Genomic DNA, 26,934 nt, shown 5'->3' with positions numbered 1-26,934 from the left:
CAGAAAACATCAGAGTTATCATTGGGTACCATTGAGGGGCCAGTAAAGAGCTTTAGATAGCGTATGGTCAAATCACTTCCCCGCATCAGAAGCAAAGCATTGATAATTAGCCGGTGGGACATTCATTTCAATACTTCTCTAACCAATCTACTACGGTACTACCACTCTGAGGCTCTATCAACTCCTAGACAATTCATTCAAATCATGTCCGACTCCCAAACTCCCCACTGGAAACCAATAGTCCTCAAGAAACGCGCCGCCCAAAAAGCGCTAATCCCAACAGAATGGCAACTCCCAGCTTCGATCCAATCCGATCCACCTCTATCGACCCTCGATGCTATCCGATCATGTGGTATACTCTCACCAGAAGAGCTAGCATGGACAGACACCACCGATATCCAGGACCTGGTCTCTGCTATTGCGTCGCGTCGTGTGACTAGTCTTCAGCTTACGACTGCGTTCTGTAAACGCGCCGCCATAGCGCAGCAACTGACGAAATGTCTGACAGAAATTTGCTTTGAAAGAGCGCTGGCACGGGCCCGGGAGTTGGATGAGTATCTTTTGAATACTGGTGAGGTTGTTGGGCCGTTGCATGGGATTCCGGTGTCGATTAAGGATCGGTTTGAGATTGAGGGACTTGATACAACCGTTGGTATGGAGTTGGAATTATTGTTCAGTCCAGGGGTTATTTGATGCTTGTATCATTCGGCTAACTTTGCTCTGTTTACTTTCTGCAGGTTGGATCGGTCTTGTCAATAAACCTGCAAAGTCCTCGTGCGACATTGTACGGCTGCTCGAGTCGATGGGCGCTATTATGTATGTCAAGACTAATATCCCCCAGTCGCTGATGGTAAGTATATGTCCACTTCTTTCTTTATACGTTTTTCATCAGCGATGGTCAAGTTTTCAATCGCATTTTTACTCTGATCACCATTCTTGATAGATGGCCGATTCCTACAATAACGTATTCGGACAATCCACCAACGCATTCAATCACAACCTGATCTCCGGCGGTAGTTCCGGCGGCGAAGGCGCGCTGATCGGTTGCGGAGGTAGTATCCTAGGTATTGGCACGGACATCGGGGGCTCGATCAGAGTTCCTTCTGCACTGCAGGGGCTCTATTCTATTTTCCCGACAACAGGACGGGTACCATGGGATTGCTCATTGTGAGTTCCATCATGAACGCATAACATATAAGGGAACGAACCACGTTGTTAACTCATGCTTCACAGCCTGCACCAGCATTATCTCGTTCCGCCCGTCGCAGGCCCAATGGCTTCTTCCCTAGCCACGACGGAGTACTTCATGCAGAGCCTCTTGGCCTCGAATCCGTGGGATCTCGATCCATCTGCAATCCCCATTCCATGGCGAACGGAGCTCGCCACTCCGCCCACGAACCGGAAACTGAGGATCGGCTTCGTTGTAGATGATGGAGTCGTTAAACCTCAGCCACCTGTTACTCGCGCAATGAATGAGACGATACAGACATTACGCGCCGCCGGACACGAAGGTATGCCATATATCCATATAAACCGCAGCGGTTCCTCAAAGCGTGAGCCCAACATTTCGAACAATCCATCGCTAATACAAAGTGGCTAGTAATTGAATGGGATACATCTCTCCACGAACCCGCAACTCAATTGTGGTACAAGGCCATCCGCGGCGAAGGCGGCGCCCACTGCCGCGAGCTATGCAAACTGATTGACGAACCCTTGATCGAGGGCATGCTTGTCGGCAAGGAGAATGAAACGTTAGATATTGAAGAGCGCGAGCAATTGGAACGAGAGAAATACGCTCTTTCCACTGCCATGCTGAAACAGTGGCTTGGTGCCGGTGTCGATGCGCTTCTCATGCCTGTTATTCCGTGGGTTGGGTATAGGCCTAAAACGTGGGTGAAAAGTAGGCAGTGGGTTGGGTATACGGGCGTGTGGAATCTATTCAACTATGCTTCTGTTACGGTGCCGGTTGGAAAGGCGGATCGGGAGCTTGATTCTGTGGGTGGAGGGAGAAATTTGGAGTGGGAGGATTATATCCAAGGCAGGAATCTGAATCTTCATGATCAGTTCAATTATGAGCAGTGTGAGTGTTTCTCTTTCCTTTTCGTTTATGATTGATGATCATTGCGTTCAGGTGCGGATTTGGGATTTGCTAATCTGGCTTCGGTAGATGATATTGAGCTTGTGCATGGGATGCCTATCTGTCTGCAGATTGTTGGTGGGAGGTTTGGTGAAGAGAAGGCAATTGCTGCAGCGAAGGTGGTGGATGGCTTGATGAATCCGACTCCATTCCATCCCTATCATTGATTTCTAAAGTGCATACTACTAGTATAGTATACACCATACAAGCTATCCGGGGCGCATGCTCTGCATGCGCCTATCTCTGGAAGCTGGAAGCTGGAATCTGGAATCTGGATCTCTGCCTCTTTTTCTTGTCAGTTGGTATAACGATTTACTTGATAGAAGTAATATAAGTAAAACAAATACGAATTTGGAATTACTCGTACTTTACTTCCTGCCGGTCTGAAAGTTGAAATTGGGAAGTGTCGTTGGGGTGAGGGCTATCGGCCTCCGCAAATATTGGCCATGACATTATCTATTCAAGAGATTCGATCTCCTCATCATGTACATCATATAGTATAACCATCAAATACAAAAAAAAATGTAGCCAGGCCCTGCCGGCGATTGCATTTCCAAGAATAAGCAAGAAGAAAAAAAACAGCCCATAGATAGTCAAGTCATTCACATGATCCATCTGAAGGGGGGAATAAAACTAGAATTCAAACTCTTTGCGGAAAACATTCACATCCATACCGGCGACAACCTGGTCAGCCAGATCCCGACGACCCATCTGACTGAAGACACGACGCAATGTGTCGTACAGATTGGTGCTCTGGTTCTGGCTAATGTGCAGCATGCGCTCAAGTCGTTCATCATCCAGACCATCCGGAGCACCGCCGCCACCGATAATTTCGCGGGCACGCTCGCGGCCCTCTTGTTCAACCACGCGGTGCATGGAAAGGGCGCCCAGGAGGTGCTGTGCGGCTTCCGGGTAACAGCCGATATTAATGCAGGAGACACCAAGGTTGTAGCGGGCGCGCACGAAGTTGGGGTTGATGTTAAGTGCTTGCTCATAAGCCTCGATGGCTTCTTCAGAGCGGCCGGAGTTGGCTAGTGTAGCGCCGAGACGGTTCCAGAGTAGGTGAAGTTGCTCGCGCTGGTTGGTGCTTCCGGATTCGGTTGAAGCTAGGGCGGCAGAGAAGCAGTCGACGGCTTTTTCGTATTCCTCGGCACAGTAGAATAGCACACCCAGACCGACTTGGACGTCTGGGTCCATCTGTGCACCGGAGGGGGAGAGTTGGGCTGCTTGAATGAAAAGCTCGGTAACACGCTCGTGCAAGAGTTGACGGTCTGTGAAGCCGAGGTCTGAGTCGCCGGAGACCTCATTCGGGTTGATGATCGACGGGTATTTGTTGGACAACCAGCGCTCAAGTGTACGGTATGCGGTAGAGTCGTAGCCCTCGTTAGTGTACGAGACAGCCAGGCCCATCAGGGCATCCAAGTTAGCGGGGTCAATCTTGAGTGCCTGTTCCAGAGCCCGGATCGCGGGTAGCTCCTTCTCATTTTGAGCTTGTGCCGAACCCAGCATTGTCCAGGCTTGCACGTGCTGGGGGTCCTTCTGGACCGCAGCCTCGAAAGCGAGTGCTGCCAAAGACAGGTTGCCACCCTCTTGCATAATCTTCACACCTTCCTCGAATGGGTTATTCACCGACTGGTACACATTGTCTTGCTCGAACATGTAATCACCGAGCTGAGGGTCGCGGAAACGTGTGTTCAGACTATCAAAGCCCTCCCAGTCGCCCAAATCACCAACATGCACACTATCAGTGACCTCGAAATCGTTTTCTTCGGCCAGTTTTCTGTTTGTCGCCGTCTCAGCCTGAACTCGCTCCCACACGGACTCAAAGGCATCATTGGTGGGGACTGACCTGTCCAGCTCATTCAACTCTGCCTCCATGGCTGCATTGGCTTCCTCGTCCGTCTGCTCCACGTTACCCGCAGTCTCCATCTCGGCAAACTGGGCCTCCCAGTTCTGGTCGTCTAGCTCGACCATCCGTCCCTTGCCCTTATCTTGAGCGGTACCTTCCATAGGCTGTTGCTGCATCATTGGTCCACCCATACCACCCATAGGTCGCATCATCCCCATACCACCCATACCACCATACATGCTGCTCATACCCCCCATCGGCCGCTGGTATCCCGACATCATGGGCGGGGTCGCCGTGGTAGCGGGGCTAGAATTCTGCGGCATGCCCATCCGATTCTGTTGTTGGAACCGGGCAAACTCCGCCGGCGCAAAACCAGGCGCATTGTTCTGGGCACTAGGAAAAGCTGACTCCATACGGGCCTGCTCGCCGGGATCGAACTCGGCCGCCCAACCGGGGGACCCCGTGCGGGGTGAGGCAGTCTGAAAGTTCTCCAGCTCACGGCGCATCTGCTCCATGGCGAATGGTTGGGGCGAGGGTCCATTTAATTGTTGTCCGGGTTGTTGCATGAATTCATTCATCTGTTGAGTTCCCCGGGAGGAGAAGTAAGTTAGTTTGACTGGTTATCGGAGGATATGGGAATTTCGGGGAAACGGCGGTTGTTTTACACACGCACCTGGTCTTGTCCGCCCATCATACCGTGGGATCGCATGCTTTCTTGCATGCCTGGTCCCCGGCCTACCAACCGGTCACGCTGTAGAGACTTGTCATCTTGAACATGCTTGGTGAACTGTGAGAGAGGGTTTCCCGCCGTAGAGCATTCCGCGCCACCGAGGAACGACATGATGTTGAGGTGTGTGGGAGGATTTTAGAGACAATGCAAAGGTAGAAATTATATAAAAAGAAAGTAAAGTAAACTTCCGGTGCTATAAGCTGTGCACACCAAGTACTCGAGAACAGGGAGAATGGAGGAGAAGCAATGCCCCGGATAATGGCGTGGGGTTGATCGCTCAGCCATCCAAAGACGCTAAGACCCTTTCCGTCAGCCGAGGTTCCCCGTGGGTCACGTGGAGTATTTTCATTTGAACTATGCATCTATGCATCTATGCAAGACGAGAGTTAATAAATGAGGTACTATTTTGTTGCAGATGCAGACGGATATTGGGCTTGAATAATCAGACTACTATTTCAATGTGTGCTACATTCTTTGACATAGATCAAACCTCAACAAATGAGAACAAGTATACAAATCTGCCGCACTCCTTCCAGCCTCGGCGATGGAGTTAAACATGAACATTTACACCAAGATTATATTGAATTCAAAACTTACGATCTTAACATCAAATCTCAAGTCCAATCATCTCTGCCGACTTGATAATCCAAATAATAAGTACTGTGCAAATACTAGTAGCTACATGTAGGCGCTCGGGCGTTGTGTCGGATCTCGGCTGGCTTACCGGTTCAATTTAAAGATCCGAGATACAAGGCTTTGTAATCCGAAACCGAAAGAGGCACTCAAACACGATCCTCTCGAGTGTTGGCCATGCCCTGTCCATAATTCATGGATACACAAATGTGCAGCTACATAATGGGAGAGGAATTCGCCAGCTAAGGCAGAGCAGATGTAAAGGGGTCAAGGATAATCCAATATACAAAGAAGGGTATTATATACAGTTGACTATAGTACAAATCCGACCATCACACTAGTGCTCAGTGTTGGTCCGGTCATTCCGGGCACTCCGCTGCCTTTCAAGCTTCATTTCATGAGCTACACTTGCCAAAGAATCCTCCTTCTCGCGTTCGGCCCTGTAATTTCCGACGCCTCTCTCAGCCCACAAAGCAGGCAATCGTTCCGCGTGCATCATCCCCACCCTCAAACGGTTTGTAAACTCGACCTTCAACTTCCGACCATACGGAGCCTTGCGTGCCAGCACTTCCTTGCCCCACATGGCAGTTTGAATATTCTCAAACTCCACGTGCGCAAAGCCACGCGGGACACCCGAGCGCCGGTCCACTGGAATCCGGATATCGAGAACCTCATGCACGTCTTCAAATAAGTCTTGCAGATCACGGTCTGTGAGTTCGTAGGGAAGACCACCGACGAAGAGTGTGTTGGTGGGCGGGTTTTCGGATTCCTTCACTGGTGGGTTGCCGCGGGCGTAGTGTCGAACGAGGAGACGGCCACCAAGAAGGCTCAGTTCATCGTTGTTGATGGCTTTGTGTGAATCTTCAAGGTTCTCGAATTGGACATAGCCGAATCTGGGGAAGTTTTTGTGTTAGGTGCCGGGAACAACTTTTGTATACTGCAGCAATTGCTTACCCTTTGCTTACTCCCCGTTGGTCGAATACAACAGTCGCACTCAGCACGGTACCAGCCTGCTCAAAATGCGCTCTCAAATCTTCTGCCGTAAGATCGAAGAACAGATTTCCGACGTAGACCATCTCGCTCGGGGGGTTGAACTCAGACTTGAGCCGTTGGTATGGGGTCTTGGCCAGTGATTTTTCGGCCCAATCATCGAGGCCCTTGTAGCGCGATACCCTTTTCCCTTCGCCTTGTTGAACTTCCTGATCCGCGGCTTTTGACCTCGCATACAAATCGTCGTAGTCGATGGCATTCTCTGCTGAGGCTTCTTCTTCGTTCGTCTGGGTCTTGGATTTGGGTATGTATTTGTAACTGGGTACAGACTGAAGTTCTGAACGATATCTCTGGGAGACTTTGAGAAGCCCTCCTCCCCTTCGAGGTCTTGGTGCATCTTTTTCTGGCAGGTCGGATGGTTGCTGGTTTTCATTTGTAGAGTTCCAGCGCACATGAGCGGAAAGATATAAGTGGTGAGATGCGAAGACATCAGGGTGAGATCGGAGGGAGATTTCGCATCTTGGTCGAGATGATGACACTGAGGGAGAACAAAGCCGTGACGAGGCTCGACGCAGTGAATGCCTGGTATTTATCATGTTAGTTATTGTCTTGAGGTCGATTTCGAAGTCGACGCGTATTATGCAGGCCTTGGGGTAGAGAGGCAAGGTGCCTAAGGTGTAGGTGAGTCGTACATTTTGAAATTTTCAGTTCAGTGTCCGAAATCTCGAGGACGAAGACAGCCAGTCAGATCAAGTTTGGTTTCTGGAGTCGGAGATCCGCGCGGAGTGATCGCATGGAAAAGTTTCGGGAATCGGGGAGCGAAATAATCACGTGCTGATAAGAATCGCAAACCAAGCTAACTGGTGGATGGAAATTACAATACGCTCCAGACCCCAGACGAAGCAAAGCATAGAATTACACTATTACTACACTACATAAGATGACATCGATTGGTATGAGAATAGTAAAGTGTGTACAAGTAATAAAATACCAATTTTACAGTATCCAAATAGTAGAGAGGAATCAAAGACCTGCCTCGTAACATTCTCAGTATGGCCAGCGAGAGATTATAGTACTTACAAAATACTTTTCATAACTATTCCTCCTATTCAAGGACATTCCCACGGTATCAAGAGTAAAACAAGAAAAGAGCCAGCCTGTAGTCCCATCCCGTTCTCAGACACCGAATAATCAAAAAATGGTATCAACAAGGTAAGTAGCAAGAGAGGAGATCAAAATAAATTCAAGGTGAATTTGGACGTAAACGGTCTCATCGAATCAATCAAATCGATCCTTGGCTGCGGCCAGAACTATTTGGCTGGGACATAGGTGTGAATACCGTTGCAGATGAGCCGTTGCTCTCGCTATTCGGCGGTGAGAACATACTCGGTACTCGCCCGGCACCCATCTCGTTCTGCGTAGTCGGCATTCCGTTTTGTGCTCGTGATGTTCCAAGTGAACTGGGTATCTGAGGCTGTGTCAGTCCAGCGGGTTGCACTGTCTGGCCTGAGGGGTCCATCATGGGCCAAAATTGATTTGATGCCCCAAAGTTGGGGTTTTGGATGTATGTATCCCAAGCCTCCTGCAGCAAGACGTTAGCAACTGGAATACGAATAATACGTGCGAAACATCAGTAGGTCCCGAGATCTCAAGGAACTTACCCAATCAAGGTTGGCCTGCATGTCCGGCATCTGGCCGAACATGCTGCTGAAAGGTGAAAGGGGTCCACCCAGTATTTCAGCTGAGGCGCCCGCGCCCGCGCCCATGCCCACGCCTGTAGGCATTGGAGAGTCAGTCATTCTCATGGCTGGATCTGAAAATGGAGACATGCCCGTGTTCATTGGGCTCATCCCGCTACTCAGCAGGCCTAGTGTCATGGCAGCGTTCTGCTTCTCATCTTGTGGCTCGAACATGCTACTTCCGGTACTGTTCTCAACCCCCGGGATATTGCTGTGCAGCTTTCCAAGCATCACGCCAAGTATGCTACTGGCTTTGAAGGCTTCCATGCTCTCATCACGCACCTCGTCCCATATCTCTTTCGAACGTTGGATTGCTGCGGTCATCTCGTCCCGTCGCTCATGGCCCCAAGTATATGTGTCGCCAGATGGTCGGCCTGCCGCTTGGAGTGTATAACCTTGATGTAGATCAAGACTGACAATTGACGCAGCTAAGAGGAAGTCTGCGGAGCTGAGCGATGTTACTAGGTTTGAGCGGCCGCGTAAACGTCCACTCCGCGTTTCTGTGTGAAGGATAGACTGAACTCCGAGCATTTCCATGGCTGAGTCAATACATGTTCGTCGAGAATAGGTGAAACGGGGGTTTTCCCGCGCCCGCACGAGGTATGGTCTATGCAGCACAGTTTGCGCCTTGTGATATACCATATTCATTGAGTAGCGAGACATGATCAGTTGCACCGGATCCAGTTGGCAGTCTTCTATCGGACGGATACGCAGGTGGTCAGGAATCAAATCTCTGGCGTGCCGAAGATCGGCATCAAGCTCCATGGTTTTATCGTAAGAGGCATTGGAAATAGACGAAGCATGCTCGTTGACGCGACCAAAAGCGTAAACAAGACGAGCTTTGGTTATCAGATACGAAATGGATGTTGGCTCGCTCAGCTGGCGAGGTTGTGGTAGCTCTTTGCAGTCTTCGTCAAAGTCATCATCATACAGGTTCAGCGGAAGAGCTGTGTCGCTGTCGGCAGCCCGGAGCATGCTTGGCATGCCAACTTGGAACGAAAACAATACATCTGCTACGCGAACAAAGGACCAAACCCGGCGTCGCATCTCGCCTTGGAACGGTGTTATGTTGGGGAATGGTTTCGAGTCTCGGTGGAATCCCATTCGCATCGCCAGACGTGCAATCACGCCCGTCAAAACCCACACGGACACATCTGCTTCTCGGGTTTGCGAGAAGTCACCATGCAAATGGAAAACTAGGCACTCAATCAAATATCGGTGCGGTTTTGTGTAGTCAGCCAAAGTCAGACATTCTGCAACCGAGTTACGGAAGGAGTTGGCCATATCCAAGGCCTTGCCTCTAAACTCAGGAGCCTCATCGCCTTCTCGGTGATATGAAAGCATAGCCAGTCTCATCATGGCAAATAGCATACCAATCCATACCATTTCAGTTCGAGATGGGTCCTCCCAATGTTTGTTGTATTGTGCTTGGAATGTTGGTCCATGAAGGATATGTGTAGCAGGATCATAGCTGTTGAAGTAACGAGCAACAAGAAGATCGGTCATGTATTTTGAGGGCAAAGAAGCCATAATCTCTGGCCGAGTAAGAGGCTTCATAGACCCGAACAGTAGCGTTGACTCAGGGACACCAGTCTCTGGACGAGCTACCTTGATCTTTTCTGCCTGCTCTTCAAATTGTTTTTTATGTGTCGCGAAGAAATTCCGTACCTCGGTGATCTATGAAAAAGAAATTTAGAAAAGAAAATGATATCAAAGGCCCGAGTAAGACTTACATCGTTTAATACAGAAGCCCAGTGTGCATCACTGATGTAGTAGGACTTGTTATTGTCCATTTTCATCACACCAAAGGATTTCGTCACTTGCTCCGTATCGCTCTCCTCTGCACCTTCGGGAAGATCCTCATCAAGGTCTAGCTCATGGGAGAGCCCCGCGGACCCCGCACTACTATCTCCAGAGATCGTGGCCATAGCAGCCGTGGGCCCGGCAGATTGTGCACCATTCGTCATCAACGACAAAACGAGGCCCTCAAGCCGATCAATGCGATTTTGCATATCATCTGGCGAAGTCGGTGCCGTCTGCTGCTGTACATTCTTCTTCCGGGCGCTCACTTGGGCGTATGAACAGGAATGCGCATCCCCCCGTTTAACACAATTTTCGCACGGGTTGGATCGATTGCATTTTAACCTAGAAGTAAAAGATCGATTAGCCGGATGTTTTGTTTGGATGAAAGGGTCAATATAAGTTATCCATGGCTACATACTTCCTGTGGCGGCAAGGAGCACATGAGAGCGGGACTCGATTACGTTTGCGGATGATTCTAAAGTCGGGTGAATGAGCGCTTCCGCTCGATGGGGTTGTGGAGGGCGGCGTGGGTGACATGTTGCGCTTTTGGATTTGTATGATTCGGGTGGTGGGGTATATTCAAGATTTCAGGTCGTTATCTCGCGAGATGGTCTTTTGCTGGTGGACGCCAATGACAGCTGCTGCGATGGTCTTCCCTCTGAAGGTATAGACTGTGCAGCCCTCGTCGTAGGTTTGGTTCGGATGGATTTTTCAAAGCTGTGCGCAATCCTTATGAGGTCGATAAGCTTGGTGGGGCAATTTAAAGCACCCTTTCTGACCCCTGACTTTTGCGACTGCGCGGTGTCGCGCCACTGATGGGGTGAACCTGTTGGTGGGCTGGAAATGCGCGCAAAGGCGGCCGAAGCTAATCAAATGGAGGCGCAAAAGACCGGTCCGTGTTTTTTTATCGCAAGGATACTGAATTTTGAATCGGCTGGGTTAAATGGGGGCGTCTAAAGCTCCAGGTATTATGGAGAGAGGTGTGTAGTGACGAGAATCTGGCTCGGGCAGGATCTGAGGGGCGGGGGGCCAACAAGGCTGAGAGAAAAGCGATATCGGGTTGATTGGGATAGCGCAAGAAAAATTATATTCCCTTGAGGAATATCCTGTGAAAAGGAGAAAACAGAGAAATAGAGAAGTAGAGAGTTTAGCAAGTCCCAAAGAAAAGATGATTAATCGGTCGCAGAGTTATCTCCGTTTCTGGGGTCTTATCGCCATGATGATCTCAGAGGAATGGATGCCTAAGTTTTCCCTTCACGTGTTGATATACAAGCTTTCTCCCTTCTGCTTTTCTGCTTTTCTTCTTTCTTTTTTATTTATTCTTTTGTCTAAATTAATTTTTTTTTCCAAGCTAACTTCAAATAGTTTCACATATCTGTTGTCGGGTCCTTTCTCTTCCAATCCTCGTATGCAGCCCCTCCTACCACCGCCTATCAATCGACGTTTCGAGGATCCTGGCCGCCTTTCCTGCATTATGATTGGCCCATTCCACTTGCTCTCTGTGAGTCATCTCAGAATCCCAGTCTAGACTCTGGAATCTGGAGCTACATTCGAAATACTATATGACGTTGAGTATCGCAAAGCATCTGAAGCTTGCATAACGCATATTGCCTGCGCCTTTAAAGGACCAATGGGAGAGCAAAGCGATTTTTTATGACCTAGGCACTATTAACACCATATGATAATGGGACCGATCTTGCTGTTCAAACTCGCATACAAGATGAGCTATATGTCCCGAATCCACCTGTGTGATCAGCTTTTAGTTTAGCGCGGTCATGCCATCGGTCGAATATTTACCCGTTCTTCTAGTATACCTTGAGGCTTGGGGGCGCTTGCATAAGTACTACTGAATCACGTCCACGGGACCTTTCTACATTACCTTACGTCATGCTTCCCAGTATGCATTCTCAAATGCCTCAAATGTCCTCTTAGATTATGGGCAGATTCGGCCTACTCATTTGCAGTTGAACATGGCGACAGCCCAAGCTTGGAGCTATTGGTACCAGCTTTCAAGATTACTGAAGATGTTGCTACGAATTCCGAAGCCAGAGTTTATGAGAAACAAATCCTCTGGATGCTGGATCTGCTTTCAGGGCTCCTTCTATTCACACTCAACACCTGGTCATTACTATCGTCTCTTCCTTTGAATCCACCACGAAATTCCTTTCTATTAGGCATCCTCGAAAATGTCCCTAGTTGGATACACAGAATTCTGTCAAGTTTCTGGGGACGCCTTGCATCGATGGTGAACGACAGAAACAGCCAACCAAAATTCCTCGACCTACATTTATATCCTCTCGCTTGTTTGATCTTGCAAATTTTTCCGTCCGCTCGTTCGTTGATACAAGAACTGGAAGACATCTGGAAGAAGCCAAACTTTTTTGAATAGCTCATCGGCAACTCCTCTGATGTTCGATTCCGTGGGTGTAGACGAGGTCAAGAGGTTCAACCCTACTTGATGGTGGATGGCTATATCAATTCCAAGCCAGGGAGGGATAGAAGGCGGTTCCCACTGAAAGGAACGATGATGTGTTCTTGGCACCTTAGTCCGTCTGGCATTGCCTACAAGCTTTTAAGTGTACCTTTACTGCATCCTGTTCTCGAAAAACTACTACTGGAATCAGGGCTAGCATCTGCCGTTTTGCCGGGCAATTCGTGCTTCTCTAGGGTGGCTATTCCTGTCTCTCCAACACAGAATGCATCGTTTTTCGATGGGTATTGGCAAACCACGAAGAATGGCCATCCTGCGAGTCCTTATATGATGATACTTGAATACCAGGATGCGACGATACTGCCGGGTCAAATGCGGAGGTGGAAGGGGTCACCGATCCTGACCCAAGTACAGGTTCGCCACTGGCCGACGTCAGCAACACCACCTGGAAAAATCGCGTGAGCCAATGGATGGACAAAATTTCTGTCGCAGACTAACAAAGTAGAAAGCTTGCACACATGGCAGCAGGCTTGCATAGTACTGGGTAGAAATTTTGCCCATGCAGCTGTTAACAGTACTGGAGCCCAAACTTTGGGTCTGACGGTGTAATCGACAGTTCCCAATCATATTTGAAGATTGAGATGATCCTAGCCTGTGCTGAGATAAAGCCCTAGAGTCACTTTACTCTTGACTTCATGAATGACTACTTTCGATAACTTAGCCTGGAGAAATCGATAACATCTTATCAATCTCCACTCGACTATACGAGTCGTCACTTAGCGCCAATCTTGATTCTTCCACCACTTAAAGCAGCCATTGATATTTGTTCCTGAGCCAGCCCCCCAAACATTTCACAAATTAAAAGAATCCATGAATTAATTGAACCAGACTGGAATTTTACATAAAGCTTTTTTTTCCCCTCCTCCGAGAAACAACTAGTATTTTTGTTCATGACGTTTCCCTGATTACACAGCCCATTATGCGCAAAACCTGTTATCTCCGGAGTCCAACCCAACCACCTATGAAGTCAACCTTCTTTACCAAATCTGGTAAACTTACATTAATTACATGAACTCTAAGCATTAAGCAGATTAAGTCATGGAAACCTGATACACTTCCTTTGTTTGCCAATGCACGTGTGACGAAGCGCTACATTCCCCGTTTCCTGCTTCCTTGGCATTTCTCGAATCAGCATCTCTAGCTGTACAGACTCAATCACCTCTGTTCTTAACATTATACCCCGGCTGCAATAATATCAACTCGTCTAAAAATTTGATTACCTATCCATACTAGTATACCCAGTGAACTCGACAAATCATACAATTACCGAGATATCTTCAATCGTGAAGCTTTCGAAAGACATCAATCCTCAATGTCTTCCAAGGGCTCTAACATACCACACCAATTGAAAGAAGCTTGCCACCTGGTTCCGAGACCCTCCAAGCCGACGATCCCATTAAAGCAGCTCAGACCCACCGAGAAGCCCAAAGTCGCAATCCCTCGACATCGGGCCTCCGTTGCGGCTAGGACCCCCGGCCGAGTTTCTCGCGCTTGTGAATCATGTCGCATACGGAAGACAAAATGCAGTGGAGACGGTCCTGTCTGCAAGCAATGTCATGAATTGCATGTCAATTGCGTATATCCTCTGCCCTTTCGAGAGAGAACGAAACGGTAAGCCTTGCAGAGTCTCGTTTGCTGGGTACTAGTATAGATTGGCTCCTGGTCTCCTGGTCTCCTGGTCTCCTGGTCTCCTGGTCTCCTGGTCTTGGCTTGGCCCTCCGCAACAGTATGGGCGACGACTGAACTCTCACTTAGACAAATCAGCAGTCTATCGCATAGATTACAGGAATGTGAAGACTTACTTAGGGAGGTGGAAAACTTTGTTCCCGAGAGTATATCTCAACGGATTCGAGCTTTGCTGGTAAGAATCATTCCATCTTGTCTTGAGACAGAAGTGCAGATTGAGGTCTACGATGAAGCTGTTGTCTAACTTTGACTTCAGAATAAAGGACAAGACCCATCAACAGAGATGGGCCTTGGCGAACAATCGATGCATGATGCGGGTTCGGTTAGCTCGCTGTCTGTCGGGTCAGTGGAGGGGGCAGAAGGGCAGGAAGCGGAGCAACATACCAAGCATAATGAGGCTCGGCAGTCTCTTGATTCGTTTGGTACAAATAATATGAACTATAGTAACAATAAGGACTTTGGCGCTGGGATTGCGAAACGAGTACAGACGTGGTGATCTCCGCTGCTCAACAGCCAGGCAAGATCGTTATTACTGGTTGGATGATTTTTTGAAGAAAAAAAAGCCATTGGATTGGAAGAAGACGGCTGGCCAGATCATACCCGTGATTGAAGCTTGACCTAGAACAGCTGTTTCTTTAGCTAACAAATACAGCCAAGTAATCATGGTCAATTTGGCAATTGGAATATTAGCGAAACCTCCCGCGCATAGTGGTAATCTTGTACAATAGAAAAATGAAACAAAAAGCAAGATATACAGAAAGTAAGAGAAACCGGAAGATGAACACGCCCGAGGTGAAACCTGGGGGAGAGAAATAAGAGGAGAAGAAAGGAAGAGATAAAAGACAAGGTGGGTGTCAAGGCCAGGATGTGAATCTCCATATCCAACAAAACACATGTAGCTGCTACTCCTACTTCCAGAAGGGCAGGAGACGCTAGCGAGCATGCGGTCCTCTTGGCCTCGGTTCTTTTTTTTTGCTTGTTTTGGTGGGTATCGGTACACATAGTTCGTGATTGAAATAATCGGCCGTATTTGGTCATACAACTGCATTGAAAGGAGACATGGACGTTGGCCTCGTGCAGTCTGCAGCAGACCAGAGTTCGTTAAGCCAATAGCCCCGGATCGTCATCGGCGCGTGGGTAATTGATTACTGGCCAAAGGTCCACGACGGCTGGTTGTGACGGGTAGGGTTCTTCAATGCTGTCGCAGTGCGAACAGGTTCAGGAGATTCGTCATAGTTATCCCATGAAGACTCCATCATCTTCACAGCCTTGTCGTGGTTCTCGGGAGCATGTTCAACGTCGGACTTGGGAGCAGGGGAGAGTCCGCTCATTGTCCAGTGGACGTCGGAGTTCTTCTGTCGGTTGGTGTTGTTGGCCAACTGCGACAAGGGCGCCGAGCTCTCCTCGTCTTGGCCGCTGAATAGGGTGTTCTTGTACAGACCCTGGCCTCGGCCTCCGAAGGAGCTGATGATACGACCTCCTTCCTCTTCGCTGTGCTCATTGATGTCGAAGTGCACATCCGCGTCACGACGAGGCTTGTTCACATGTTCAACAGGGGGCTTCTTAGCACCGGGCTTCTGAGGGGTGGCTTGATCACCGATCTCGAAGTGATCGAATCGCCCCTTGTGGACTTGGCATGGGGCACGGGAAGGATCAATGTTTTCTTGAGTAGTTCGGTTCTCCTGGGATTGACCAGCACCGGTCTTGGCTGCAGGCACTTTCTGGGCCACCTCCGCATCAGCACTGTCGTCACCAATCTCGAAGTGGTTAAACCGCTTGGGATTAGACTTGTATGCAGCACGGCTTTGGTCCAAGTTGTATTGATTGCTGTCCTGCTGGGTTTGACCAGCACCGGTCTTGGCTGCAGGTACTTTCTGGGCCACCTCCGCATCAGCACTGTCGTCACCAATCTCGAAGTGGTTAAACCGCTTGGGATTAGACTTGTATGCAGCACGGCTTTGGTCCAAGTTGTATTGATTGCTGTCCTGCTGGGTTTGACCAGCACCGCTCTTGGCTGCAGGTACTTTCTGGGCCACCTCCGCATCAGCACTGTCGTCACCAATCTCGAAGTGGTTAAACCGCTTGGGATTAGACTTGTATGCAGCTCGGCTTTGGTCCAAGTTGTATAGATTGCTGCTGTCCTCGGTTTCACCAGCGCCGCTCTTGGCTGCAGTCTTTCTCGCGTTCACCTCCAAATCGGCATCATCGGCACCAAGCTCAAAGTGATTGAAGCGCTTGGGGTTAGACTTGTATGCAGCCCGGTCTTGATCCAAGTTGTATTCCATGTCGTTCTCGTGGTATCTGGCAGCACCCTTGGGGGCAATGATTCTCTCGGGCTTTGAAGGTGTACTGGGAGCTTCTTCGTCGATGAAAATATCGGAAAGGTCGCGGGGGGGAGGTCTCGAAGCTGAAGGTGCATAGGGGTTGATCGGAGCGGGGGCGGCTTTGCTAGGCGACAATAGTTCGGTTAAGGACCCGGTCGCGTACGGATCCTTAGCGTGTTTCTTGCCAGGGGAGGCCGGTCGGGGAACATATTCTCTCTGTTCATGCTCTGCTGCGGTCTTATTGGGCGAGAGGAGGTCGGTGAGGGAGCCAGCGCCGTAAGGGTCTCTAATGTGGCGTTTTCCAGGGGAACCCGGTCGCGCAGGAAGCTCCTTTTGGGAATTCTGGAATTGAGCGGTGGGTGGGGGAGCGGATTGCGCATTCGCAGCGGATCTCAGCAAACGGGTCTGCTCCTGGCCAGAGCGAATGGGCCAGGCACGACTACGCGCGCCGATAATTTCTACCTCCTTCAAGAGCGAGCCCTGATCCCAGTAGATGCGCACCTGCTGGATCTCGTTTTCGGCGTTCCACCGGACGATGTGGAGCTGCAGGAAGCTGCATTAGCAATGCTGCAAGCCGATGGATACATATATCGGGGGGATAGCCTACCGTGGGGATGGTCACGACGCGGTCGGCCAGGAAATTATCGCTCAACGAGGGGAGATAGGCCCCGCCACCCTCCAGGAATTCCAGTGTTGTCTCGACATCCAACACCAACGAGTCCGAAGCTTCAATGGCATTGATGATGTTCTCAGCGTTCTTCTTGACAATGGCGGTTTGTTTCGTCAGATGGGTCAGTACCGCATCACTGCCGTCGAATCTAGTAGTTGAAGGGACATAGATCAACGTGAGATTGGCAGCGACCTTGGCGGACCTAGGGTTCGCCAGGAACTTGCGATACTCAGTGTGAAAATAACTCATGGTCAACCGATGCTTTTACCCCAGATGGGTTTTCTTTTTTTTTGCGAAGCAAGGGAAAGGCAGTTTGTTTTAAAGGAGAGTGTACCTAAAGAATGATGGGGAAGGTATAAGGGGGGGGAAATTGAGACCAGCCGAGGGGAAATTACGTTGTTTCGTGAAAGGCCGAGACTAACATCTGAGAATTGAAGGAAGAATTAACTCTGCAAGGGACACAGATCCACCAGGCCAAAATAGAGATTGTTTTCCATCTACAAGACTTGGTACGCGTCCGGCTAGAAGATGCGGGTACCAACTTTTGAAGTTACCAGGACAAGTATAGTGTACAGAGTACCAAGAGGAACTATAGAAAGTGCTATACTGGGGACTGGTACCTGGTACCTGAATCTAGATTTGGAGAAAGTTCTCCAATGCAGTTTAGTTCCACCAGTTCTTGTGTAGTTCAAAGGTAAATAAAACAAACGCGCACGGTTGAACACGCCAGTGTTTCATCTTTGGCCCCGGGAAGGACCCATTTGGAGCCAGTTGGAGCCACGGTTTAAGAGGAAGCGCGTCTCTCCGGCAACTCAGATAGAGTTCAACGGTATTCAAGTATGGGAATGAAGTGCATTTGGTCTCTTCAAATTCTTCAATATTGTACATATCTTGGCATTTCTTTTTGCCAATTGTCACAAATGTAGTAGTTTCTAAAAGCTTCCTTCGGGCCTGTGGACAAATCCGTTCATCGGCTCAGCTGAAGACAAGTGGAGAGAGGGATAATCTTACTTCAGCTGGTGCCTGCAGATGCCACACTGCAAAAGCACGCGGTCTTTTTAAAGTTGTTTTTTGGGGGGGTTTAAAAATGGGGCCTTTCACTCTCCAGATCGAATCCCAGGCTACATGTAAAGACATGCAAAGACATGCAGGAAATGGGCATAGTTGCAAAAATGTATGTGAACATTCTAAAGCACGTCACTGCCTGGTCTCTCTTTGTTGGTTTCGGGGTTGTGGGCTTGTGCAATTCAACTGCCTCGCTGTGTGAAGGACGAAAAAAAAACCATCTTAAGGATAAGGATGATGTTAAATGGGAACGTGGGTAGGTAGTGGGTATGTGGTGCGGCTCGTTTAACTCATTACAGGGGTCTGTCAAAGAGAGAGGTATAAGCATTTCGAATCATCCAAGCAAAAAAGTCAAGCCAATCATCCACTTACCCAAGATAATCCTCCTTGATGGTGCCAATGGCATTGATCGCTGCCACATCTGGCTTCACACCGAGAATCTTCAGTCGCAAACTGGTACCCTTTTCAATTACTTGATCTGCGTGGTCGGTGTATTGTGGTGGAACGGTGTTTGGCTCCCACTTAATATCGGAAGGAATATTCTGAGATGCAAGTCAGTGGTGGTCGTTTTCCAGACGTGGTACAAGGTCCATACTTTTCGCGCAATGAAGACAGACAAAGGACCAGCTAGTGTGAAAATGCCGGTGGGCTTAACGGAGGTGACAATTGCGTCGACCTAATGGTCGTCATGTCAGCAAGAAGGTTTGAAATCGTAAATCCAGAGATAGACTCGAATCTCCACGGTGCTAGGTCTCAACTTTGCGCACGTACAGTTTCTCCACGGAATGGCTTCCAGATAATTGCGCGATACTTGATTGTGTATTCAGCATGACCGCTGGACGGCATGACCCGTCCTTCGCCAATATCGACCATATCCATCACACAGATCACAAAGTGGTCTCCCGTACACCGACCTTCCTCCTCCTCGTTGAGTCGAGTGATCAGATACTCGCGCATGTTAGGACCAAAATAAGATGGATGCAAGGTGATGACCTTGGCCTCTTCTTTGAGAAAGAACATGATTGCGAAGGACGATGAAGCGATCTCAATCCGTGGTCACAGTGGGCGAATAGCTCGAGGCTCCGAGGTTGCTGATGTAAGAGTCTGCTTATGGCAAGCTGATCGGTGGGTCGAATTAAACGTCTCCGATGGATCCTTGGGGCGAGGTGAAAGAGCGTTGTGACGGGACGCGACGCAATGCGATGCTTTCAATTCAGGCTGCAAGTCACCGAGTCTGCTGCTATCACGACCTGAGGGCGGAAGTGGGGTCGAATATCACACCGGAGATATGTGAGTGCCGATATTAATGGAGCAGGTACTGAGTCCGCCCGGGATAAAAAGGCAGATCGCAATACTGCAGGCACGCTGAGGCTGCTGACGATTGACTCCGGATTCACTGCGGGCAGGTCCAGGTCCAGGTCCAAGCCGGAGTTCGTCCACGTGACCTGTTGCATTTTGTAGTTCACTGCAAATCCAACACACCACTCATTCATATTCTGGTTTTTTGATTTTGTAATATTGAAAAAGAATTCGGTTTTTTCAGTTATCTTGGAGTCGTATCATTTTTCTAAGAAAGGATCAGTCTAGGCTGGAGAATTCACATGTGCAATCTTGCCCTCGGAAACCTCAAAACTGACCTCGTATAACTTAGTATATATTTAAGCATTTGAATGCAGCTGGTAGCCAGAAAACAGGCGACAAGGGTTGAAAAAGTCAGTTTTTAAAGCTTGATAGCAGATGAAACTCTTCAACATTTGAGTGCGGCTTGACAAGCAAAGTATTTGAAGGATTCAACGACAAGGTCTTGTGAAAGGGTTTATGCGAGGCCTTTGTGAAGCATTAAGGGTAGGACTGTTACCCGGGAGCCGTTGACCAGGCCCCGGAACAGACCTATGAAGTGAAAACCACATTTGGACCTCTGGAAACGTCTACAGCAGATAGCAATGATGTCAACGGAGGTTTTCAATACAGAAAGAGCTCAGTTGCACTATTTAAATACAAACTTTTGAAACTGCTGATATCTATTGATTTTGGTATCGAGAGTACTACTGTAGAACACTGGAAGGTGACAACCGCAATACCCACTCAATTGAGAGTATTAAACTGTCAATCACACTGGAGAGATCTTGATCATTCTGGAACGTCCAATGTAAGGCCAAGCTTCGTTTAAAAACTATTCATTGAGTAGTATTAAGCATTGAACGATAATGTTTTCAGAATAATACGTAAAGTTACCACTCCTGCCGGCAATTTACCTGAACCATACCGTACAGAAACAACAAGGATGTTCAGGTTGGGGGCACCCCCTGGGCATCCTCGGCTCAAGCACATGGCACCACTCAGAGTCTACGTTTAATTGATGATAGAGCTTCCCCAACATTTTGTTCCCAGCACCCCCACCCTCGAGCAACCTGGCGACCACACCAGAATGGCGCTGAACTTGGAGAAGCAGTTGCTCTTTGTGAGTCCATATGGGTTCGAATTCTCATTTACCATAGTACTGACCGACTTTCTTAGTATGGAGCTTACCACAGCAACCCGGTATGGGTTTCCTTACTTTCTGACACAAAATGGATGTGGTGGACTTAATATTTATCTCTAGGTGAATGTGGCCATTCACATTACCTGCGTGCCGATTCTGCTGTTCACTGGAATTGCTCTGGTACGCCTTCCCTTCCATTATTCAACGCGATGAATACGAACTAACACAATACCCTTGATCTCAATAGGGCTGCAACAGTCCACCGCTATTCAGTGTCCCCGATGTCCTGAGCGTCGAATACCTCCCTCCGAATCTCGGTACTATCGCCGCATTCATTTACTCGATATTTTATGTCCTTCTCGAACCGGTCGCAGGTGGCTTGATTGCACCGCTGGTGATCGGCTCCGCGGCATGCGGCAACTATCTTCTCGGAACCTACGGGGTGATTGTGAACTATTACGCGGTCGGAATTCACGTCGTATCATGGGTGGCACAGTTTGTGGGACACGGTAAGTTCGAGGGACGGGCTCCTGCGTTGTTGGACAACTTGGTCCAGGCACTGTTGCTGGCGCCACTGTTTGTCTGGATGGAGATTCTGTTTTTCTTCGGATACCGGCGAGAGCTGAAGCAGCGGATGGACAAGAGTGTGGAAACGGAGATTGAAAAGTTCCGCAAGGAGAAAGAGCAGAAGAAAGGCAAGGATGCCAAGTGAGATATCAATCAATATATCTATGGCTTGCTCGAGAAGGAGTCGGGTATGAATGGTTGGTTGGCTTCGGGACGGTTATTGATTGGGAAAGCATGCAAATAACTTTGGAAGGAGATGTCATCGTAGACTACAGATTGCACAAAGTCCGATGATATGTGTAGCTGGAGATATGTTATGTGCTTGCTTGTAAATGGAATGTTGGGGAAGATTGATGTCATTCGGAACCTCTGGAAGGGGCTTGATGACATTGCCTCGAATGGAAGAGGGGATGTTACTAGGATTCCCCCCCACCTCGCTGGTAGATATAATTCGATGGGACTATGAAAAGGATAGTCTGAGTGCATATGTACATTTCCAGTAACAATGGAGATGAACTGTGTATAGTATATATTCTGTTTACTATAGCACTCCATACTATTTACTAACCGGTTGCCGTGACGAAACCCATTACCTAAGCCACACACCTGACCAAGGATTCCGGCGACCCGAAGAGAAAAAAACGGAAAGCGGCTGGCCCGTTCTCGGAGCACTCCCACAGTACCACTAATGGACGATTTTTCATGGGAAAATTTAGAGTCGTATGAAAGGGGAGGAAATATTGAATCTTTTGGAATTAAAAGTAAAAAAATGGGAAGCTATAGTTCACAATAAAGACATCGTTTCAGCGGAAAGAACAGCGTGGAGGTACACTAGGGCCACATCGGAGGGACTTGGCCCCTTAAAACGGTTTAGCGCGAGACCTGAGAATCCAATCCTCCCGAGAAAGCTCTCCCTTCCCACCCGTCCACAACCTCTTCTCTCCTCTCCGAACTCCTCTCCCCAATTACATCCTCCCTCTCAGAGAATTTATCCTCATACCCTCTGAACCCTTTTCATAATGTTCAGGAACGCTCTGCGGCAGTCCAGCCGCTCGGTTGCGGCCGTTCAGGCCACTGGCCGCATCGCCTCGGTGAGTCCACCCCGTCACTGGCCATCCTCGTCCATCGCCTTGTCCGACCTTTTCCATCTCGAATTCGAGCTCGATGGAGCCTCGGATCCATATCCTCCCCTGCGCCCATCCATTGAAGACACATCGATCACTTTAGCATCCCCCGAGCTCGTCATTAACAAAGTTTTCGCCATGTTATAGGTTCGCGCGGCTGTCCCCGGTCCCATTGCCGGTGCTTCCAAGCAGGTCCGCTCTTACGCCTCTGAGGCTAAGGCTTCCCCCACCGAGGTTTCTTCCATCCTCGAGCAGCGCATCCGTGGTGTTCAGGAGGAGGCTGGTCTCGCTGAGACTGGTCGCGTTCTGTCGGTCGGGTACGTCAATTCCGCCCGGGGCGGGTAAAGGGTCGTGAGGGAGAAAAAAAAATTCGGTCAACGGATACAACTTCGCCAAACGCGCCCACGCCTACCACCAAAACAACTCGAATCGATTCAGAAACTGACTAAATATTAAATAGTGATGGTATCGCCCGTGTTCACGGTATGACCAACGTCCAGGCTGAGGAGCTGGTTGAGTATGTGAACCCCCTGTTATCCGAAAAAGTCTTGGCATTATCAAGTTTGGAAAATTAACGGGTAATCTAGGTTCGCCTCCGGTGTTAAGGGTATGTGCATGAACCTCGAGGCCGGCCAGGTCGGTGTCGTGCTTTTCGGTTCCGACCGTCTCGTCAAGGAGGGTGAGACTGTCAAGCGTACCGGTGAGATTGTAAGTTATCTTCCCCTTCCCTGGGGCTATCCAACCTTGATATTGGACATCCAGGCCTGTTTCAAATCATCAAAATTTCCCCCCTAACATCATCACCTTCCCAGGTCGAAGTTCCCGCTGGTCCTGAGCTGCTCGGCCGTGTCGTCGATGCTCTTGGTAACCCCATTGACGGCAAGGGTCCCATCAACGCCACTGAGAAGCGCCGTGCTCAGCTTAAGGCCCCCGGTATTCTTCCCCGCCAGTCCGTCAACGAGCCCGTTCAGACTGGTATGAAGTGTGTCGACTCCATGGTCCCCATTGGCCGTGGTCAGCGTGAGTTGATCATTGGTGATCGTCAGACCGGTAAGACTGCCGTCGCTCTCGACACTATGCTCAACCAGAAGCGTTGGAACGCTACCGGTTCCGAGTCTGAGAAGCTCTACTGTATCTACGTTGCCGTCGGTCAGAAGCGTTCCACCGTCGCTCAGCTCGTCAAGACCCTTGAGGAGAACGACGCCATGAAGTACTCCGTTGTTGTTGCTGCCACCGCTTCCGAGGCCGCCCCCCTGCAGTACATTGCCCCCTTCACTGGTTGTGCTATGGGTGAGTGGTTCCGTGACAACGGCCGCCACGCTGTCATCATCTACGACGATCTGTCCAAGCAGGCCGTTGCCTACCGTCAGATGTCCCTGCTTCTGCGTCGTCCCCCAGGACGTGAGGCCTACCCCGGTGACGTTTTCTACTTGCACTCTCGTCTCCTCGAGCGTGCCGCCAAGATGAACAAGACCCACGGTGCTGGTTCCTTGACTGCCCTTCCCATCATTGAGACCCAGGGTGGTGATGTCTCCGCTTACATTCCCACCAACGTCATTTCCATCACTGACGGCCAGATCTTCTTGGAGGCTGAGCTGTTCTACAAGGGTATCCGTCCCGCCATTAACGTCGGTCTTTCCGTCTCTCGTGTCGGTTCCGCTGCCCAGGTCAAGGCCATGAAGCAGGTCGCCGGTTCCCTGAAGCTTTTCTTGGCTCAGTACCGTGAGGTCGCTGCCTTCGCCCAGTTCGGTTCCGATCTGGATGCCTCCACCAAGCAGACCCTTGCCCGTGGTGAGCGTCTCACTGAGTTGCTCAAGCAGAAGCAGTACTCCCCCATGGCCGTCGCTGATATGGTTCCCCTTATCTTCGCCGGTGTCAACGGTTTCCTTGACTCCATCCCCGTTGCCAAGATTCTTCCTTGGGAGAAGGACATCCTTGCCCACCTTAAGAGCAACTACCCCGAGATCCAGCAGGCTATTGAGAAGGAGGGCCAGGTCTCCAAGGAGCTTGAGGCTAAGCTCAAGGAGGTCATTGGTGCCTTCAACAAGTCTTTCAACGCATAGGTGAGCTAAGAAAACAACTTTGAGGGGTCCATGGTGATCGTTCTGTTTTCCTGACTCTTTCTATGTGTATAGACAAGATAGCTTGTACAATTTTGAGGCCATAATTTCGTTCTGTTCCTCTCGGTCCTTGAAGTCCCACGGGCGAATTTCGGTTTCAAGCCCTGGATGTAGCGATGTAAGACCGTTTCAATCTGTCTCTACTGGCTCTACTGTTCTGGGGTAGGAATCACGTTTCGTTTTTAGTGAGATGCTCGGACTGACTGGAACAGTCTGATCATTGACCTTCCAAAATGTGATTATATCCTGTACGTTTAGATTTTTTCGCGCATTGGGGGGCGCGTGATGGGAGGATACCAAATTAACTTCCGTCTGGTCTCCATGTGTCTCTTCCATGTTGGACCGCAATTCATTTTCTTTTGTTTCCTTACTTTGTGGTTTAAACTTGTAATGTCTACTTTCTTCCACTGTAAGCTGTAGTAAACCTCATCTTTTATAACAGACCGAATCCGGGTAGCAGATCTGTGGCACCTGTTCACCTGGGCAACGCACCCTAGTATAGCAGAGTCCACTTGTGCCAACTATTCCTTCTCAAGGAAATTAATGCAATCCCACCAATGTGATCCCCACTCTCACGCTCGATCCATTGGCCATACACATTCTTCATAATCATCTACTAAGCCTCTTAGGCTAAAATCCAACTCCCGGCGCGAGCGATCTCGGCAAGTACGACCGAAAACGGGAGCCGATTTCTTATCGATAAGCGAACAATCTTTTTCCTTCAAAGTTCCCCCCCGCGTAAAGTTCTATATATCCTAATTTCTGTTATCTAGAGCATTGATTTTCATCATGTCTGCCCCTACCACCTCTGCGCCTGCCTCGTGCAAGGTTATGCTTTCCAAGCATGTGGCCAATCGCTTGATCACCGAGGTCCAGGAAGGTGTCAAGACTCTGGAGAAGCCGCCGCACCTGGTCGGATTCCTAGCCAACAATGACCCCGCTGCGCTGATGTATGCGCAAATGACTCAGAAGACCTGCGAGGAGAAGTGAGTTCAATTCCATGGTGCCTTTCTTTTCTGTGGCGTTTTTCGTGGCTTCGATTTGTTGGTGGGGTTCACGGGTATGATTCATACTTGCCCCTCGTCGCGCAGAGAGATGAGTCGAATCATACTACTTCCCAAAAAAAAAAAAACAACGCCAAGTACGAAAATGAAGATCAGATCAATACTGAACTCAATACAGTGGATTCAAGTACTCCATGCGCGAAGTCACCCGTGACGACATCGAAGAACACATCCTCGCTGCCAACACCGACGACAACGTCGACGGTATCATCGTCTACTACCCCATCTTCAACAACCGTCAGGACCAATACCTGCAGCAGATTGTGGATATCTCCAAAGATGTTGAGGGTCTTAGCCACCGCTACATCTTCAACATGTACCAGAACATCCGCTTCTTGGACCCAGAGACCAAGCGCCAGAAGTGCATTCTTCCTTGCACTCCCTTGGCCAACATTAAGATCCTCGAGTACTTGAACATCTACAACACCATTCTTCCTTATGGAAACAGACTTTTCGGCCACACTATCTGCGTTGTGAACCGATCTGAAGTTGTGGGACGTCCACTTGCCGCCCTGTTGGCCAATGACGGAGCTTGTGTTTACAGTGTTGATATCACTGGTGTGCAAAAGTTCACTCGTGGCGAGGGATTGCAGAAGCACAGACACGAGGTTGTGGACCTTGAGGGTGCTACCTTGAAGGATGTCGTGCCTCTGTGTGATGTTGTTATCACCGGTGTGCCGAGTGACAAGTATAAGTTTGACACCAGCTTGCTCCGCGAAGGTGCTGTTTGTGTCAACTTCTCCAGCGAGAAGGTTAGTTACCCTTTCTGTCTTAAATGTTATTCGCAACAGAAGTTCCGATTTGACTAATGTGATTTTCTATAGAACTTCGGCCCTGAAGTCAAGGAGAAGGCCTCCCTCTACGTCCCCTCCATTGGCAAGGTGACCATTGTTGTCCTAATGCGCAATTTGCTGGTAAGTTTTAACTTCTCAATCTATTGAGGCTCGTGGAAATTTGCAGAAAATGGTTATTAATCTTTGCCACAGAGACTTATCCAGAACAAGCGGGCGGACGACGTCAAGCCTGCCGCTGCCACAGAGCGCCCTGGCACTCTCGAGGCTGAGTCTACTTCATAGCAATGGCAATTGAATTGACCCCAAAATTGATGGATGATTATTGGATATATGTTGAAAATGGTTGATATAGATTTGTGTTTTATTTTAGCTTTAGCCGTATGAATATATGGATGTTCCTGTTGGACTGCATTTTGGAGATTAGGCATTTCTTTTTGATGTAGTGTTTGCGATATCCCGAAATTTGATAAAAAACAGATGCCAAATTCAACAAACCAAGGGATTCAGGTATCAAATACTGATCATAACGTCTGACACCATCTTGGACATATCAAGCATAGTAGACCATGCTCAACAAATCCCATGGCAGGAACCCCGAGGACAAGCCGTGAACATTGTAAGCCAGACATGAAGCATTGCTCTTAGTAAGTTTTTGAAAGTGGAATT

General features: G+C 49.1%; 8 protein-coding genes across 8 annotated transcripts; 4 read left to right on the top strand and 4 right to left on the bottom strand.

Moving 5' to 3' along the window:
- Window positions 1-204: 204 nt before the first annotated feature.
- N7466_003090 (uncharacterized protein) lies at window positions 205-2,304 on the top strand (the record flags this gene model as incomplete). Its single annotated transcript, XM_057162487.1, has 6 exons — window positions 205-652; window positions 738-850; window positions 944-1,167; window positions 1,234-1,511; window positions 1,601-2,080; window positions 2,132-2,304. 6 exons carry the CDS (start codon window positions 205-207, stop codon window positions 2,302-2,304), a joined length of 1,716 nt encoding a protein of 571 aa, XP_057023602.1.
- A 466-nt stretch (window positions 2,305-2,770) lies between these two features.
- On the bottom strand, window positions 2,771-4,827 carry N7466_003089 (tetratricopeptide repeat protein; the record flags this gene model as incomplete). Its single annotated transcript, XM_057162486.1, has 2 exons — window positions 2,771-4,564; window positions 4,660-4,827. The coding sequence occupies 2 exons, from the start codon at window positions 4,825-4,827 to the stop codon at window positions 2,771-2,773; spliced, it is 1,962 nt and encodes a 653-aa protein (XP_057023601.1).
- An 859-nt stretch (window positions 4,828-5,686) lies between these two features.
- Window positions 5,687-10,418, bottom strand: N7466_003088 (uncharacterized protein; the record flags this gene model as incomplete). Its single annotated transcript, XM_057162485.1, has 7 exons — window positions 5,687-6,242; window positions 6,304-6,657; window positions 6,699-6,921; window positions 7,726-7,921; window positions 8,001-9,755; window positions 9,812-10,223; window positions 10,300-10,418. 7 exons carry the CDS (start codon window positions 10,416-10,418, stop codon window positions 5,687-5,689), a joined length of 3,615 nt encoding a protein of 1,204 aa, XP_057023600.1.
- A 4,785-nt stretch (window positions 10,419-15,203) lies between these two features.
- On the bottom strand, window positions 15,204-17,301 carry N7466_003087 (uncharacterized protein; the record flags this gene model as incomplete). Its single annotated transcript, XM_057162484.1, has 2 exons — window positions 15,204-16,925; window positions 16,990-17,301. The coding sequence occupies 2 exons, from the start codon at window positions 17,299-17,301 to the stop codon at window positions 15,204-15,206; spliced, it is 2,034 nt and encodes a 677-aa protein (XP_057023599.1).
- A 1,109-nt stretch (window positions 17,302-18,410) lies between these two features.
- On the bottom strand, window positions 18,411-19,137 carry N7466_003086 (DNA-directed RNA polymerase II subunit RPB7; the record flags this gene model as incomplete). Its single annotated transcript, XM_057162483.1, has 4 exons — window positions 18,411-18,420; window positions 18,490-18,659; window positions 18,713-18,793; window positions 18,889-19,137. 4 exons carry the CDS (start codon window positions 19,135-19,137, stop codon window positions 18,411-18,413), a joined length of 510 nt encoding a protein of 169 aa, XP_057023598.1.
- Window positions 19,138-20,545: 1,408 nt separating this feature from the next.
- N7466_003085 (2-hydroxy-palmitic acid dioxygenase MPO1) lies at window positions 20,546-21,311 on the top strand (the record flags this gene model as incomplete). The annotated part of the gene is made up of 4 exons (XM_057162482.1): window positions 20,546-20,578; window positions 20,635-20,658; window positions 20,720-20,779; window positions 20,847-21,311. The coding sequence occupies 4 exons, from the start codon at window positions 20,546-20,548 to the stop codon at window positions 21,309-21,311; spliced, it is 582 nt and encodes a 193-aa protein (XP_057023597.1).
- Window positions 21,312-22,007: 696 nt separating this feature from the next.
- On the top strand, window positions 22,008-24,353 carry N7466_003084 (F1F0 ATP synthase subunit alpha; the record flags this gene model as incomplete). Its single annotated transcript, XM_057162481.1, has 5 exons — window positions 22,008-22,257; window positions 22,438-22,607; window positions 22,751-22,807; window positions 22,878-22,998; window positions 23,103-24,353. The coding sequence occupies exons 1-5, from the start codon at window positions 22,186-22,188 to the stop codon at window positions 24,351-24,353; spliced, it is 1,671 nt and encodes a 556-aa protein (XP_057023596.1). The 5' UTR covers window positions 22,008-22,185.
- An 846-nt stretch (window positions 24,354-25,199) lies between these two features.
- N7466_003083 (methylenetetrahydrofolate dehydrogenase (NAD(+))) lies at window positions 25,200-26,550 on the top strand (the record flags this gene model as incomplete). The annotated part of the gene is made up of 4 exons (XM_057162480.1): window positions 25,200-25,396; window positions 25,593-26,226; window positions 26,299-26,388; window positions 26,461-26,550. 4 exons carry the CDS (start codon window positions 25,200-25,202, stop codon window positions 26,548-26,550), a joined length of 1,011 nt encoding a protein of 336 aa, XP_057023595.1.
- Between the last annotated feature and the right edge of the window lie 384 nt (window positions 26,551-26,934).

Source organism: Penicillium verhagenii (genome assembly GCF_028828195.1).
Source record: "Penicillium verhagenii strain IBT 33310 chromosome Unknown utg000004l_segment0_segment0, whole genome shotgun sequence".
Lineage (NCBI taxonomy): Eukaryota > Fungi > Ascomycota > Eurotiomycetes > Eurotiales > Aspergillaceae > Penicillium > Penicillium verhagenii.
The sequence above is the reverse complement of the archived record's forward strand: the minus strand, read 5'-3'. Positions and strand labels throughout refer to the sequence as shown.